The 17,357-nt window shown below is 39.9% G+C and overlaps 1 protein-coding gene across 1 annotated transcript in view; it reads right to left on the bottom strand.

The window, feature by feature from the left end:
* The window catches only part of SLC27A6 (solute carrier family 27 member 6), a 75,031-nt gene extending 60,229 nt beyond the window's left edge, over positions 1-14,802 (bottom strand). The window contains exon 1 of the mRNA XM_030317416.2: positions 13,740-14,802. Within this exon, the coding sequence (XP_030173276.1) occupies positions 13,740-14,220 (481 nt within the window). The 5' untranslated portion in view covers positions 14,221-14,802. The remainder of the gene's footprint in view (positions 1-13,739) is intronic.
* Between the last annotated feature and the right edge of the window lie 2,555 nt (positions 14,803-17,357).

Genomic DNA, 17,357 nt, shown 5'->3' with positions numbered 1-17,357 from the left:
ATTTCTTTGCTGATTATGGGTCTGTTCAAATTTTCTATTTCTTCCTGTTCCAATTTTGGTGGTTTATATGTTTCTAGGAATTTTCCCATTTCTTCCAGATTGCCCTATTGTTTGTATTTCTGCCATGTTGGTTGTGACCTCTCCTCTTTCATTCTTGTTTTTATTGATTTGGGTCCTTTCCTTTTTCTTTTGGATCAAACTGGCTAGGGGTTTAACAATTTTATTAATTCTTTCAAAGAATCAACTCCTGCTTTCACTGATCTGTTCTACTGGTTTTTTGGTTTCGATAACATTGATTTCTGCTCTACTCTTTAGTATTTTCTGTCTTATGCTGGTTTGGGATTTTATTTGCTCTTCTTTTTCCAGCTCTTTAAGGTGTAATGTTAGGTTGTGTATCTGAGACCTTTCTTCTTTCTTTAGGAAGGCCTGGATTGCTGTATACTTCCTTCTTATGACTGCCTTTGCTGCATCCCAGAGGTTTGGGCTGTGGTGTTATCATTTTCATTGGCTTCCATGTACTTTTTCATTTCCTCTTTAACTTCTTGGTTAGCCCATTCATTCTTTAGTTGCATGTTCTTTAGTCCCCAAGTATTTGTTACCTTTCCAAATTTTTTTCTTGTGGTTGATTTCGAGTTTCATAACATTGTGGTCTGAAAATATGCACAGTATGATCTCAATCCTTTTGTATTTGTTGAGGGCTGATATGTGTCCCAGTATTTGATCTATTTTGGAGAACATACCATGCACACTGGAGAAGACTGTATATTCTGCTGCTTTAGGATGGCATGTTCTGAATATATCTGTTAAGTCCATCTGGTCCAGTGTGTCATTCAAAGCCATTGTTTCCTTGTTGATTTTCTGTTTAGATGATCTGTCCTTTGTTGCTAGTGGGGTGTTGAATTCCTGTACTATTATGGTATTATTATCAATGAGTTTCTTTATGATTGTGATTAACTGATTTATATATTTGGGTGCTATCATGTTTGGAGCATAAATGTTCACAATTGTTAGATCTTCTTGGTGGATAGACTCCTTAATTATGATAGAATGCCCTTCTTCATCTCTTGTTACAGTCTTTATTTTAAAATCTAGATTGTCTAAGTTTGGCTACTCTGGCTTTCTTTTGGCGACAATTAGCATGATAGATGGTTCTCCACCCCCTTACTTTCAATATGAAGGTGTCTTTAGGTCTAAAATGGGTCTCTTGTAAAAAGCATAAAGATGGATCTTGTTTTCTTATCTGTTACCCTATGTCTTTTGATTGGAGCGTTTAGTCCATTGACCATTAGAGTGGGTACTGAAGATATGAATTTATTGCCATTATGTTGCCTTTAGAATTGGAGTTACTGGTGGTGTTCTCTGGTCCTTTCTAGCCTTTGTTGCTTTTGGTCTTGTTTTGTTCTTCTTTCTTTTTTCTTTTCTCCGCTCAGAGAGTCCCCCCTTAAAATTTCTTGGAGGGCTGGTTTTGTAGTCATGAACTCCTTTAATTTTTGTTTGTCTGGGAAGCTTTTTATCTCTCCTTATATTTTGAATGGCAGCCTTGCTGTATAAAGAATTCTTGGCTGCATATTTTTCTGATTCAGTTCATTGAATATATCCTGCCAGTCCTTTCTGGCCTGCAAAGTTTCTGTGGATTGGTCCGCTTCAAAGTCTTAGGGACTTTTTTTTCCCTTGCTGCTTTCAAGATTCTTTCCTTGTCTGAGTGTTTTGTGAATTTGACTATAATATGCCTGTTGATGGTCAGTTTTTGTTGAATCTAATGGGTGTTCTCTGTGCTTCCTGGATTTTGATGTCTGTGTCTTCCCTCAGGTTAGGAAAGTTTTCTGCTATGATTTGCTCACATAAATGTTCTACCCCTTTTTCTCTCTCTTCATCTTCTGGGACCCCTATGATTCTGATGTTATTCCCTTTTAATGAGTGACTCAGTTCTTCAATTCTCGTATCATGCTCTTTTGCCTTAGTCTCCATCTTTTTTTCTGCTTCATTATTCTCAATAAGTTTGTCCTCTATATCACTGATTTGATGCTCTGCTTTCTCCATCCTTGCCACTTGTGGCATCCATTAGAGATTGCTGCTCAGTTACAGAATTTTTTATTTCATCCTGACTAGCTTTTACTTCTTTTATCTCCGCAGAAAGGGATTCTAATCTATTTTCAACCCCAGCGAGTATTCTTATTATCATGATTCTAAATTCTGGTTCAGACATCTTGCTTGTATCTGTGTTAAGTCCCTGGTTTTCATTTCTTCCTGTTCTTTCTTTTTGGGTTTAATTCCTTCATTTCATCATTTTGAAGGAAGAAAATAAATTAATAAAGTAAAAAAAAATTAAAAAATTAAAAACAACATGGGAGTGCAAGCTGGTGCAGTCACTGTGGAAAACAGTATGGAGCTTACTCAAAAAACTAAAAATAGAACTACCCTATGACCCAGAAATTGCACTACTAGGTATTTATCCAAGGGATACAGGTGTGCTGTTTCGAAGGGACACCTGCACTCCAATGTTTATAGCAGCATTATCAACAATAGCCAAAGTATGGAAAGAGCCCAAATGTCCATCGATGGATGAATGGATAAAGAAGTTATAGTATATATATACACACACACACACACACACACACACACACACACACACACATATACATACAATGGAGTATTTCTTGGCAATCAAAAAGAATGAAATCTTGCCATTTACAACTATGTGGATGGAGGAACTGGAGGGTATTATGCTAAGTGAAATTTGTCAGTCAGAGAAAGACAAATATCATATGACTTCACTCATATGAGGACTTTAAGAGACAAAAGAGATGAACGTAAGGGAAGGGAAGTAAAAATAATATAAAAACAGGGAGGAGGACAAAACATAAGAAACTCATAAATATGGAGAACAAACAGAGGGTTACAGGATGGAGTGTAGGAGGGGGAGTGGGCTAAATGGGTAAGGGGCATTAAGGAATCTACTCCTGAAATCAGTGTTGCACTATATGCTAACTAATTTGGATGTAAATTTAAAAAGATAAATAAATAAAATTAAAAATTAAAAAAAATTGAAAAAATAAATAAATGCCTATAAAAAAATTTAAAACAACATAAAAAAATCAAATAAGGGTTGCTAGATCCTAGGTGTGTTTTGGTCTGGTTGTTGAAAGAAGGTTGACAGATTAGAGAAAAAAGGAAAAGATAAGAAAAGAAAAAAAAGGAACATGTTTTTAAATTAGAAAAAATAAATACAATAAAGTAGAATAAAATGAAATGATGAAAGTCTAAAGAGAATTTTTAAAAATTTACAAAAAAGTAAAAAATACAGTAGAAAAAATTAAAGAAAATCTTTTTAATAAAAATGGAAAATAAAAATAAAAATTTTCCCTTTCTGCATTCAAGAATAAGAAAAGAAAAAAAAATTGGATAGATGGATCAGGGAACAGAATGAAATACGATTGAAATTACATCTGGTCTCCCCTAGAAGTCAAACTACGAAGCACCTTATAGTCTGTAAACTAAGTAGGCAGAGAGACTTGTGGTGTTCCTCAAGAGCATGGTTAGCCCATTTGGGAGGGGCTTAGTGTCATGGTTCCATTCTCCACTAGATGGCACTGCTTAGCTTATTGGGGTGGATTGTTGTGGTGCTTGTAGGCATGTATGCACATGCGCAGGTGAAAATGGCATACCCAGCTACCCAGTCTCTAGTTTTAGAACTCTGTGCTCTCTCCTACTGGCAGTCTACACCCCTCCTTGTCTCTGGCTTCTGTCCACTCCCCACTTCTCCACTTTCTGTGACCAAGCCATCAGGCTGACAGGTGGTACTTCCTTTCTGAGTTTTATCTCAGATGGGGCTGTGTTTCCCACACCCCTCACTTCTGAGGGACTGTGGCTTTGACCCACTCAGACCCTCTGGGGAGGGTCTCACTGAGCAATGGCTGGGTGCTGGCCCGCCCCCAGGAACATCAGCAGGACCATGCTGCTGCCGATGACCAGAGACTGCTGCTCGGTGCCAGGCTGCCCCCAAAAAGTTTGTGCGATCGTGTAGCAGCAGCATGTCAAGGATTATGGTTAAATCACAACACACATCTGGCACCAGTCTTCACCCTTAATGTCCTTGTTTCAACACCAGTGAATGTTGTGTTCTCTGGGTTCTCCTTTGCCTGTGGAGAGGCCACACAGCCTCTACCAAATATCCTCGCAGCAAAGGAACCGCCACTCCCCATGTGACCTGAGGGCCTCCTGGACCTTGCTGTCTGCTCCTGGGGATTTGCCTTTTCCACCAGAGCACTGCCAGGCATTGATCTGCGGAGTTTTCAGACTCTGCACATCCGTGTTTATAGAGTCTTAATGGAGTTTAAACCCTCTCCTTTCTCCTTTTTCCCTTTTTTGTTCAGTCCCTTGTGGCTGTTGGCACTCTTCCACTTTCTCTCCAGCTACTTTGGGAGGGGGGGGTGCTCTTCCCATATTCTCCCTGCCATCTTCGTCCTCTCTCTGCAAAGAAAAACAGCTCCCTGCCCTCTGTGGTTTCTCTCTCCCCCAGTTCACCTCTCTGCACTGTGTACCTACTGAGTTCTGTGGTTCAGGTGGTGCAGATTATTGTGTTAATCCTCAAATCAGTTTTCTAGGTGTGCAGGATGGTTTAGTGTTGATCTGGCTGTATTTCATGGATGAGACACAAAAAAAACCTTCCATGCTGTTCCACCATCTTGGCCCCTCCTCCAGAATTGTTATTCTAACCTGTGTTTGATGATCTCTAAAGTGTATACACTACCTCATAAAAAAATCACTTATAAAAAAAATAATATCAGGGGCACTGTGTGGCTCAGTAGGTTGAACGTCCAACACTTGACTACAGCTCAGATCATGATCTCACAGTTTATGAGATTGGGCCCCACTTTGGGCTTTGCACTGAGCGTGGAACCTGCTTGGGATTCACACTCTCTTGCTCTCTCTGCCCCTCTCACCCTCAAATAAGTAAACATTAAAAAAACATATTAAATATTAAATATACCCTGGTCAGAATGTTCAAGTACATATAGATTTGAACATTTCCAATCAAACAATTATATTTTTTTCTAAATTTTTAACAAAATTTTAAAAATAATTACAAGATATATTTGAAGCTGAACTCAGTGTGCTGCATTAAACACCTTTTTTGAAATGTAAATCAGAATCTGATTACCTCAAAAAGCCATCTGTCAGCCACTACTTAATTCTACTATAATTCAATACATTTGGGAAAAAACTCATGATTTAGTGCCTCAAAATCTATCATTCAGATTGATCACAAAGAAACAGCAAGAGACATATGTCAAATGGGACCAGGTTGTTCACAAGTAAAACCTGCAATAATACTAGGGAAACACAGAAAATCATAAGGAGTTCATATGTAGGACGTAGGGAGGAAAACTGGGACTTGAGCTTTTCTGAATTAATTTCTATTCCTATAGCAAATCCAAAGAAAACAAACTGTAAGAGTCCAGAGTTCCACTGAGCATATACAGCATGCTGCAGGTTGCTTTGGTAAGAAGAAGTGAAAAATCACAAGGAACGCTGGCTGGGGGGGTAAGAACAAGCCACAAATAAATGAAAAAAAATAGGACAAACAAATCATCTAGACTTTCCATTTTCTTTTATTTTAATGACTCTTTCTCACATTTTGAACATATAAGTACAAGTCTCTTAAGTGACTCATTTCATTATCTTAATTTCAAATCGCTCACAGGGAACTGTAAATTAACAGCATAAACTTTTATATGTTCATAATGGTAGGTATGTCTAAATAGGAAAAATAAGTATAAAGAAAGAGGATGATGAATTCTGGCCTGAAATCTTTGTTGGAATTGTAGAGGCTAAAGAAATACTCAGGGGCATCTGACTGGCTCAGCTGGCTAAATGATCGACTCTTGATTTCAGCTCAGGTCATGATCTCACGGTTCACGGGTTCCAGCCCAGACTCAGGCTTCATGCTGCCAGTGCAGAGCCTGCTTAGGGTTCTCTCTCTTCTTCTTTCTCTGCCCCTCCCCTGCTCACTCTCTCTCTCTCTCTCTCAAAATAAATAAGTAGACTTTAAATACATATATATGTATTTTAATATAGATTAATATTTACTAATATTAATATATATACTTATTTAATATATATTTTAAAAATATATGTATATAAATACATATTATAAAATATATATATAATAAAAAACACTCAATGTTGTCAAAGAGTCATGATTTTTACAAGAAAAAGGAAGTGAGTAGATTCCTAAGAATTAGAGGAAATACAATTTCATTTCCTTCATATGTTAACATTAAACTGACTTAGCTGAAACATTTAGAATTCCACAGAACTTTCATCACACAAATTATTTCTTCAGTATTAGTAGGAAATGTGGGTGAGGATAGTGAAAACTGAAATAAAAATTTAAAAAGTCTTGCAGAAGATAAAATATTATTTTATTTATCACGGCCAATTTATGTTAACAAAATGAAAAGTTTCAGTGTAATTTTGAAAGTAAATTCTAAACATTAAGTCCTGACAGAAAAGAACATTTGTTCAAATGCCTCAAGGAAATTTGCCTGTGTTTTTCATGCAGATTTACTCTTTAGTGAAGTGTGCTACCACTGAAACCCAGAGAACTGTAAACATCTCAAGGTAATGATGTGGACCCTAATCCATACTTGAGCGGACTGTGCCTGGTACACACACGGGAGTTGCTGGACAGAGATGTGCTTACGGAACTGAGCTCTGCCCATGGGATCCACTGTGGATGCAGGTTTTGACGGAAAACTACCATAAGAAAGTGAGACAGCTGAATATTCTGTGACCTTTAATTAAGTCAACATTATAGGACAAGGCTGTAATGGAGAAGACTTTCAAAGCAATAGGTTCTTTTAAGAAACACTTATTATTGGAGCACATGGGTGGCTTGGTTGCTTAAGCATCTGACTCTTGACTCTTTCAGCTCAGGTCATGATCTCATCATTCATGAGTTCAAATCCTGGTTGTGATTTCACAGTTCAAGCCCCTGTCATGATCTCACGGCTCGTGAGTTTAAGCCCCATGTCAGGACCTGAGCTGACAGCTTGGAGCCTGCTTGGGATTTTCTCTCTCTCCCTGTCTCTCTGCCTTTCCCCTGCTTGTATGCATGCATTCTCTCTCTCTCTCTCTCTCTCTCTCTCTCTCTCTCAAGAGAAAAAAATAAACTTAAAAAAACACACATTATGTCTCAAGCATGCAAGGCATTTCATTAGGTGGTGTTGCAAGCATAAAAACAGGTAAGTTGTGATCTCTGCTTATGATCATGTAGCACTTTTTGTACCAGTGAAGTTGTTTCTCCGTCAAGTCTCTTATTCCTATTTCTGATAGTACAAATGCAATTAGTAAAACTTAATATATCACTCTACTATGCCATTAACATGAATTAGGTTATTAAAAGGCTTGCAAAGGAAGAGCTTGTGGATCTTAATATACTTGAATTCTTAGGTAAGAAGAAAACTTACATGAAATTCAACTACAAACGTTTAGATTGAGCTTTTCACACTCCAAAGCAATAATCACACAGAGTCCAAAGTGGAATTATAGACCTCACTTCATGCTTTAACTACCATCCTACTACTTAGGGCAGCTTTTCAGCAGCTTAGAACAGGTTTTTCATAGAAAACATGGGCAGACTCTGGTTTCCAAGAAAGTTGATATTTAGTTGATATCCTAATGAATATTAGTTTATTGATTATCATAATAACCCTAGGAAGGGCACAGAAGCACAAGACTTTCAATTGTGATAATATATTCTTCCCTGAAACGATTTTATTAGCTGCCCTGAATATATGCACATGAGTTTGTAAGGGGGTTTATGTGTTTTCACTCTTGGCTATCCCCACCCATTTTGAGGAAGAGACATCATATTCCTTATGGGTAAAATTGTGCAAAAAAAGAAAAAGTAGAACACTTCATCTGACTTTGTTTCTAGCACATCTCCTATTGCCAATGAAAAATTATTACTCAAGTGGGACCACAACACCACAATATATTTGGCTTACTATTTTTCAATGACAAAGTAGTATAAACCGGTAAATGCATAGAAAAGCTCTCTAGACACAGACTAAACAGTAAGTAGAGGATAAAGTTGTAAAAGGCAATTACAAGGTGGTATTTCTAAAAGTTTCGGACCCCATCAGAGTTCTTTTCCACATTCCTCTTTGGTTATAAATGAAGTATCCTCTTTTTCTCGGCCACAGAAGAGCTAACCCATTTGGCTGCTAATTTGTGCCTGACACTCTTCCAGCCCCAGCTGCTGATGACGGGGAAGTGGACATGTTTGCAATGCTACTGGGGAGGACACAATAGATGCTTAAAACCAGTTCACATGGGCTGTGTGCCATGTGCCTGGAACTCCCTCCTGTCAGCCCTCTCCCCAACAATGACAGAGACTCCTACTTCGTATACATGTCTCTGCTCCTCTGCAATTAAAAATAATTATAGCAACCATTTAATGGATAGATACTACGGTCCAGGGACTCTGTTGCGTTCTTTACATTTAATTCACACAAGACCCAGCGATACTCATTGATCATCTGCTATGTGTCAGCAGTCAGTTAATGGCAGAGCTAGGATCCAAGCCCAAGTTTCCCTGGCTCCAAGATGTATACTTCCCCATTTTACCCTGCCACTTCTCTAAGCAGTCACGATGTCCTTTTAAGTAGTTTTTGCTCCTGCCAGTATTGAAACATCATACCCTTACAGTAAACACGTGTTCAGCAGACAGTGTAAATAAGAACCCCATTGAGTGTCCCCATGATTAGAAAAGAAAGAAAACTACAAATGTATCAGTACTTAGAACACTGTCTTTTTTAGTTAATGAATCATGAAGCCACTGAACCTTCCTATTGAAGTGAGCAATTTTCTTTTGGAATGGAGGTAATCTTTGATGGAGCTGAGTCTAAAATGGAAAAGAACAATGCAAAACAGCCAGTCATTCTACTAAACATTAGCAAAAATATTAAAATGCCCCCCAAATTAAAACCAATATATGTGAAGATAATTATGGCACATGGATTAAATGATAAAAGTGTACATGAGCCACGTATCTTATCTGAATATGCATTCCTTTCTATACAACTTAAAAGGACTTTGTTTTTCTCCTAACTCTTCCTCTTGGTCTTTAAAAAGCAGTTATCTTTATGGCTGATAGTCATTGGGAGAATTACAAAGGCTTGATGACTGGAACAGTCTGAATGAGATGGTTCATGAAAACTAATGAGGCAAAGCTGCATGTTACTTTAAGTTTATAGTACTGTTTCTTGGGAACAGGAACACAAAACCCTTCCAAACATGTTGAAACACAAAATACTATTGAATCTAAAGTAAGAGTTCAGGGTAATATTAATATGTATTTTTTAGCTATCCACTGATAATAATTTGTGTATATTCAGAAGGAAGAGAGTACAAAACACACACATGCAAGTAAATCTGAAAACCTGGGGATGCCTAGTGCGTCTAAAAGACTTCGTACTTTTGGGAAGTCATGATCCTAACACTTAGCAACATTAATATAAAATAAAACAACAAAGAAATTCCACGGATATATCTACTGTCAAAATCAGTTACCAGATGAACAGCAGAGGGACAGTTTATTAGCAAAACTATGCAAGTAAATAAAAAGGTATTGAGTGTATATATGTACTTTGGAGTTTTTCATTAGTTCATTCATTCATTCATTCATCCATCTAGACAATAAATATTTGTTGAGCATCTCCTTTGTGCTAAGTTCAGGGAATTTAGTGGTGAACCAAACCAACTTCCTCGGCTCAAAGAGCTTACATCCCCATTCGGTCTAGTCCCCAGAGAGACACAAAGAGCAACTAGAACTTTACCACTCCATTGGGCGGCTGTGAATAGCCAGAGCATATGGGAGGCAGGACGGTTTAGAGGAAAAGGTACTGAAAGAAAGTAAGTGGATAAATGAAAGGTGAGAGAGAAGGAAAGGAAAGGGGGAAGGGGGGGTGGGGGGGGATGGAGAACAGAAAAGAAAGGAAAAGATGGAGATGGGGGAATGAACAGGAGCACGAGGACAAGGACAAAAGTGTACCCAGCAGGCTTTTGCATCAGAAAATGCAGGCTCTAGTCATATGCTTCTTCTACATATGTGAGCTTCAGCGAAGAGCTTGCCCTCTCTAACCTATGCTTTCCTGATCTTTAGAACAAGGCTACTATGGCTGTGGTGAGAATCACATAAAATAATACATAAAAAACAATTTGTAATTTATTAAGTACTTTAGAAAAGGGAGAGATTATTTATTATTAGTAGTAGTAGTAGTAAATAGGTCAAAGAATATAATTACACAGACTTTTTAAAGTGATATACAAGCATCCCAACATTTTCCTATTTATTCTAAGCAAAGAGAAAAGCATATAGACATAGACAATCATCTTGGCAACAGCCACTATTACTAATATCAAAGTTGAGATATTGTGAGGAAAGGACTAGGTTTAATCTAAGCCTATTTTTCAGTAAGCACTGACATTTTCCAGGGAAATCTGAAATGCCATTTGACACTTCTTCAAAACTACAGAGTACACACAGGAAACTTCCTAGTAAGTATTTTTGAAACTTTATACTGTGAGAGAATGAAATACAAGTTTTAAAACCATTTAAATTGTTTCTAGTTATCTGTGTATGAACTACCTGGTGTTTTAATATTGGCAACTTTTATTTTACTATTTTTATATAACTGGAATGCGTATTTTTTCCTAGTAGTATCACCAGGGGACTGACAGCCTCAGAAACAATTAGGCTCTACAGTCCAGCACTGTCTTATATAGGAGACCAGGTTGGGAACGTCTGCTCTTAAACCTGAGTTGTGTCAACCTGGACACCCTCAATCAATTTCTTCCCTTCAATTTCCAATATATAACTCTGTACCTGCCTCTCGGAGTCACTGGGAATATCTTTTACATAGTCAGCCTTGAGTAAAAGGCAACTGTTAACATTTTTGTTAATGCCACTAACAATTTGCCTGGTAGATTAGTTGCTATCTTCTCCTTTTGACTTGTTCATGGAGACAGAATTATAAGACATTATCTGGCCTACCTGTAAAACCTGTTTGAAATCGATTCTAGATAACTTCTGGAAAATAAAGTGTTGTTAAAACTTACCAAAGTAAGGTGTTTGGGGTCCTATGCCAAACCGCGTACTAGCCTTTCTTATAGCTAACACCAGATTAGACGGTAGCAGCAAAATCCAAACAAGTTTCCTTATTAAAGGCCTCAGATGACTTAATAATGATAATAGTAACAATTATTTCAATTCACTAAGGCTTCAGTTGGTACATACCAGGCATTCAGCTAGCCACTTTACATAAGGTCTATCATTTAATTTCAGAATTACACTGTCAAATAGATGGTATTGTCACCATTTGCAAGTAAGTAAAACGAGAGGGAGCGCAGCAGATCATCTTATCCTTAATGTCTGGCTTATCTCCATCTCAACCATCTGATTGTTCTTTCCACCTCAATACAGTTTCCCTGGGGATATAATGGTTTAATGGTACATCTCCATCAGAAACATTCCATGAGATTCTAAGAGCTCTAACATTTTAGGCTCTAAAAACCATATGTATATGTTTAGCTCAAGATGCCAAGAATACAGAATTTCTTGTATTTCAGGCTAAGAGCTTCAAATACAGAAAGGTGCTTGTGATATAAGCCACATCTTAACAACAACAACAAAAATCTAGTAATTAAATGAAACGGAATTGTCCCATAGCCGAAAAACTTACGTACTTTATATATTTTAAAGATATGCTGAAAAGAACTGTTAAAAAGATTTAAGGTTGATTTCTCCACCTATCTACTCCTAAGCAAATTGACTGCTGTCGGCTTAAAACTCCAGCATCTCAAATAGGCTTTTATATACCAAAACTTACTGTTGGTGTTAAAAACAAGGAAACAATGCAATTAAGTTACTGGCAAGGAAAGCAAAACTCTGGCACAAGTAACACTGCAAAATTAATTGGTCCTAATTAGGCAGTCACTCAGCAAAGAGCAAAGTTGGAATGTCTATGTTGAAAGGTAACAAGCCCTATACATTTTGAGAGGAATCCCTCAGGAGACTGGCTGTAGGATGTTTCTCAGGTTGGCTTTAAAAATATGGCTACAGAAACCTTTTCAGGGACACTCTGGCCCTCTTCGTTTGCTCTTGTCAAAGGAATTTATGGCTTTATCAAATTTCAGCACAATTTAATTTTGATTTGTTCTAGAAACTGTGACCTGAATTGGATTTAGTGATCTAATCGGATTGAGCAATAATAGGGGCAATGGAATAAAATGTTAAAATATATCCAAAGAAGAACTATGATATTTTTTTTTCTGCTTCATTCACATTCATTCACACTTGCCCCATTCACGATGATATCAAAATTCTGTATGACTTATTTATCCTGCTTATGGTCACAGTTCAGAGAAAGTTCATCACGCTAGTTAAACTTGAACAAATGAACAACAAATGAACAAAAAATACACAGGAGAGACTATGCAGCTTCTCCACTCCTTTAGATTAAACAAGACAAAATCAATGCTTGAGAGTAAACATTTTGCTACTTTATCAGGTCCTAAGTTGAGCTGGAAGGACAATGGGAGGAAGGAGAAATCAAAGTCTTGAGTAACCTTTGTACTATATATCGCCGAACCCATTATTGTGTGATGTGCAATAATGATACAAGAAAGGTTACTAGTGAAGTTCTACACCTTCAAGATCACTTACATATCACTGTAGATAAATTTTCCAGACTGCTCTGTGAATCTAAAAACTCTGCACAAGTTGTCAGTATGCATCTATTCATCTAAAATACTTAAATACTTTAGCTAAGGTCCTTGCCATGGAGCCTCTTCATCCTCTACCTTCATGGCTTCATGCAAGAAGAATATACATAAACCCATTACATTATACCAAGTAAGTATCACTTGTCATACTTCAATTCCACTTGGTGGTGCAACTCAACTTCCCAGGTTCTTTGTTAATGAGGTATTCAACCAAAAACGTTTCTTTGCAGTTCTGTGTCAGTATGTGTATCCAAAGCCTAACCCAAGGGAGGAGGGAGAGAAGACTAGAACATACTGGAAGCGAAGAAAAACAAATGCAGAGATGGGGGTGAGGGAAGGGAGAGCAAGAAGCCTAGACTCCGCCAAGAGCCGGCCCACTGGCTGGGAGATGGGAGCCTAACCTTGCTATGCAAGTCCCAGCTTGCAGGGATGGCAAAATAAGAGCAGACATGAAGATAAGAATTCATGCAACTCAGATTAATTTGCTCTTCAAATGTAGTCAACCTTCATATTGTTACTGTTAGAGGCAGGTAGGTATTCCACAATGAAATGAAAGTAACTTTCCTACTCATCAAATAATTTTGTCAGATCTGACAAAACTAGACCTTACTGAATTCTATCTCTCTGTGTTCTTGCATTCATGGAAGACACCAATAACTGTAAAACTGCCCCTCTTTCAAAATAGTAAGAAGCAGAGATTTCAGAAAAGTTTTCTGAACCTTTCCTGTTGGTTACTAATCTACAAAAGGGTAAGTGATTGAAATAGAACAGGGGATATTAAACCAGCAGTCACAGAAGTGTAAAACTCTTTTGTAGCCATACTATGCACACTTCATCACACACCCGAAGTATTAGCTGTGAAGTGTTGTAACCAACAGGGGCCAGGGAGCGATGACAGGCAGGGTTGCCTTTTGCCCATGGAGACCTCACCCGGACGGGCTTTTTACCTGCACCCACCACGAGGGCCCTGGGCTCACAGCTGCGGATGCAATGCAGAAGGGAGTTGGAGACAATGTTGGAATTGAGGAAGGCCACCACGCAGCCCAGCTTGGCCAGGCCGAACCACACATGGACGAAGTCAGGCTCGTTGCTCATCAGCAGAGCCACGGTGTCCCCCCTTTTCAGCGTGGAATGGTTCAGGAACACGTGAGCCACTCTGCTACTCCTTTTGTCCACATCCTGGTAAGTGTAGATGTCTCCCTCATAGATGATGAAAGGTTTCTGGGGCTGCTTCTTGGCAAGACTCAGGAATTTATCCAGGACAGTGAACAGCTCCCCTTTCAGCACGTACATCTCCAGCCGAATTCCATAGCGTACCACCTTCAGCAGGTACCAGAAGTCATCCCAGAAATAAGGGAACACCAGTTTCTGCAAGAAATGCAGGAAGCCTATTCCAGCCGCTAGTCCTGTTAACCATGGCAGGAGCATGGGGGCCACCGGAACAGAGAGCAGCTTGTGATCCCAGCCCTTCTTTTCAAATGCAGCTTTCCGCAGAGACCACGGCTACTCAGAGCTGAGGGCTGGCACCTGCAGCTTGAGTCAGCCTTTCTGGGAGGAAGAGGGTGATCCTGAGAAACAGAACCAGAAGTGTGCACGGAAGAAATCGCCCCGAGGGATGCCGGGGATAAGGCTTAAGTCATCACCTATCAGGGGCCTCGCAATCTAGGAGTCCAATTCGCAAGCCCCGACGGCTGTCCGCGCCCTGCGGGGTTCTCTGGCCCTCTCAGCCTTCCCGCTGCAGGCTGGCTCAACCCCGACGGCTTTGCGGCCCTGAGCCAACCCCACCACCCTCAGGAGAACTATGTCCAGGAGCAGACGTTCTTCTGCTGGGTGTGGGCTTTCGGGCGGCTGCAACTTGGACGCTGAATTCGAGCCTGGAAAAGCTGGAGTGGGCGAGGGCTGACAAGCGCAGCCGCTGCGGGTCTTAACCCGCCAGAAACCGCGCAGGGTCTCAGGGCCACGCCTCTGCCGGGGATGCCCCCAAGTCAGGTGGGATCCAGGCCCGAGCCCCGCCCCTGCTCCGCCCCGCGCCCCCGCCCCGCGCCCAGGAGCTCCCCCCTCCCCTCCAGGGGTACGGACACACTGGGTCCCCGCGAACTGCTCCGGGTGGCCACCATCTTCCCTCCTGGTGCTCTTGGGCTCGTGTATCTGTGCTCGGAACCGCGGCCGTGTCGTCCGCCTGCAGCCCGTCTCCAGGCTCCCGGCCAACCCCTGCTCGGGGCGCCGCCGCTGGGACGGCTCGGGCTCCGTCGCCGCCTCCTTTCTGGGCGCGCGTCCCGCCGCCCCGGCGAGTGTGCCGCTCGACCCGGGCCCGGGCCTCTGGCCGGGAAAGGACGGTCCCCGAGTGCAGGGAAAGCCGGGGATCCTGGAAGTCGTGGCTAGAGTCAAGGGTAACCAGGCTGCTGGAATTGGGTCGAGAGAGTTCATTCACTAAACAGCAGGACCTAAAATCGCTAGAGAGGCGATTGGAAGAATTAAAAAAAAAAAAAAAAAAGTCCCGACAGAAAGAGCGAAAACGACCAAAAAAAAAATAAAATTTATGAATTGGTCAGATCAAGGAATATTTGAACTCTTTCTTCAGAAAACACAAAATTGGGTTGTTCTACAAAAAGTACTTTTGAAAACTTAAAGTTTGGTATTGACATGTATGTTGAAATTCTGTCCTTAGAGTGCCTAGTCATTGCTCTTTACAAAATGTTCCAAAATTACTGATTGATGTGGAAACTTAAGTCCATATCTACATCCATATTTCTTTTTAGGTGAAAAATACTATTCTCTGTCCTAAACAATAACTGTTTTTTAAATCCCCCATTTAGATGGGGAACTTGAACTAAGAATTCCCAAAATGGGAGAGGAGATGGTGAAGAAACAAGTAATTGCAAAGAATTATAAAATTTTCTGCAATGATGAAATTTTAACTGAAGGTAAAAAACTGAGGGGCATTTAGTTACACTTTTTTTTTCTTGCAGACACCATCATCCCAGGCCCCTGCTTTTAAGGAGTGTGAATAAATTGTTAATTGTACATAACGAAACCATTAAGCATCGCCTCACATTTCCCTCTTTCTTCTCTTATGTTCTGCAGCTGGCTTCTAGCTAACCTCATATTTCCTAATAAAGAAAAACCTGGTAACTCCAAGGCCGACTCTGGTTTATCAATCTGAAAATGATTACTTTGAAATCACAGCGAAGAGCCCAGGAGAAAGAGAGGCTCTTTGATCTTTTTTGCGCAGATGAAGAAAATGCTTTCTCAGTTTATTCAGAGGGATGGTCTTTTCAATTCAAAAACATCTTTTCAGTTAAAAAAAAAAAGTGTTAGTATCAAGCAGTTTACAACTTGAAAAGTCAGTTTATGACTTGAAAAGTCAGTTTATGACTTGAAAAGCACCTTTGAAATTGGATCCTTTTCTCTCCTAGCTGTAATCTGATTCAGTCACCTGGAAAAACAACTTTCAAAGCAGATCCAGGAAGACTATGGAGAAAGCAGACCAAGCAGACCAAGCAGTGGGTTTCAGCTTTTGGATTTCCACTACAAGTAAAATCTGTCCTCCTCTAGTGGGAACAGAACAACTAAGGAGACACAGGTTTGCCATCCTTTAATTTGTTAAATTAAAGACATTAAGCACACGTTAAAACAAGTACCTGCTACTGTCACCATTGTTTTATAAAGGGAAGGATTTATTTCAACATTAAAAGCCAAGAAAGGAATACTATTATAATAAAGGACAGTCTTTTAAAATAAATAAAATTAGGGGCGCCTGGGTGGCGCAGTCGGTTAAGCGTCCGACTTCAGCCAGGTCACGATCTCGCGGTCCGGGAGTTCGAGCCCCGCGTCGGGCTCTGGGCTGATGGCTCAGAGCCTGGAGCCTGTTTCCGATTCTGTGTCTCCCTCTCTCTCTGCCCCTCCTCCGTTCATGCTCTGTCTCTCTCTGTCCCAAAAATAAATAAACGTTGAAAAAAAAATTAAAATAAATAAAATTAACTTCATGAAAAGCTCATTGGGTTACACTTATTTTTCTCATCATTTTTTTTGAATGTTCACTTATTTTGAGAGAGAGTGAGAGAATGGGGGAGGGACAGAGAGAGAGGGAGACAGAGAATCCCTAGCTGTCTCCTCAGGGTCAGCACAGAGTGTGACCCAGAGATCATGACCTGAGCTGAAATCAAGAGTTGGATGCTTAACCGATTGAGCCACCCAGGTGCCCCTTTGTTTTGTTTTGTTTTTAAAGTAGGCTCCACACCCAGCCTGGGGCTTGACCTCAAGACCTGAGATCAAGACCTGAGCTGAGATCAAGAGTCAGACACTTACTTAATCAACTGAACTACCCAGGTGCCCCTCACATCATGTTTAACATCACCCCAAGGCATGGAGATAGATTTTTATCAACTACAGATATAAGTGAGTCATGAAAATATTTGGCACCATGAATATGAGACACTTTGATTTATTAGGAGAGCTACAAGCTACGTTGCCAAAATTTATATGGGCCAAGAACAATTCCTCACCTGAAATCTCACCATAAAAGAGTCAATGAAAATATTGGGACAGCTAACCAGTATTGTATG

The sequence above is a fragment of the Lynx canadensis genome, chromosome A1, assembly GCF_007474595.2.
Source record: "Lynx canadensis isolate LIC74 chromosome A1, mLynCan4.pri.v2, whole genome shotgun sequence".
Classification (NCBI taxonomy): Eukaryota; Metazoa; Chordata; class Mammalia; order Carnivora; family Felidae; genus Lynx; species Lynx canadensis.
This window is presented reverse-complemented; position numbering and strand designations above follow the sequence as displayed.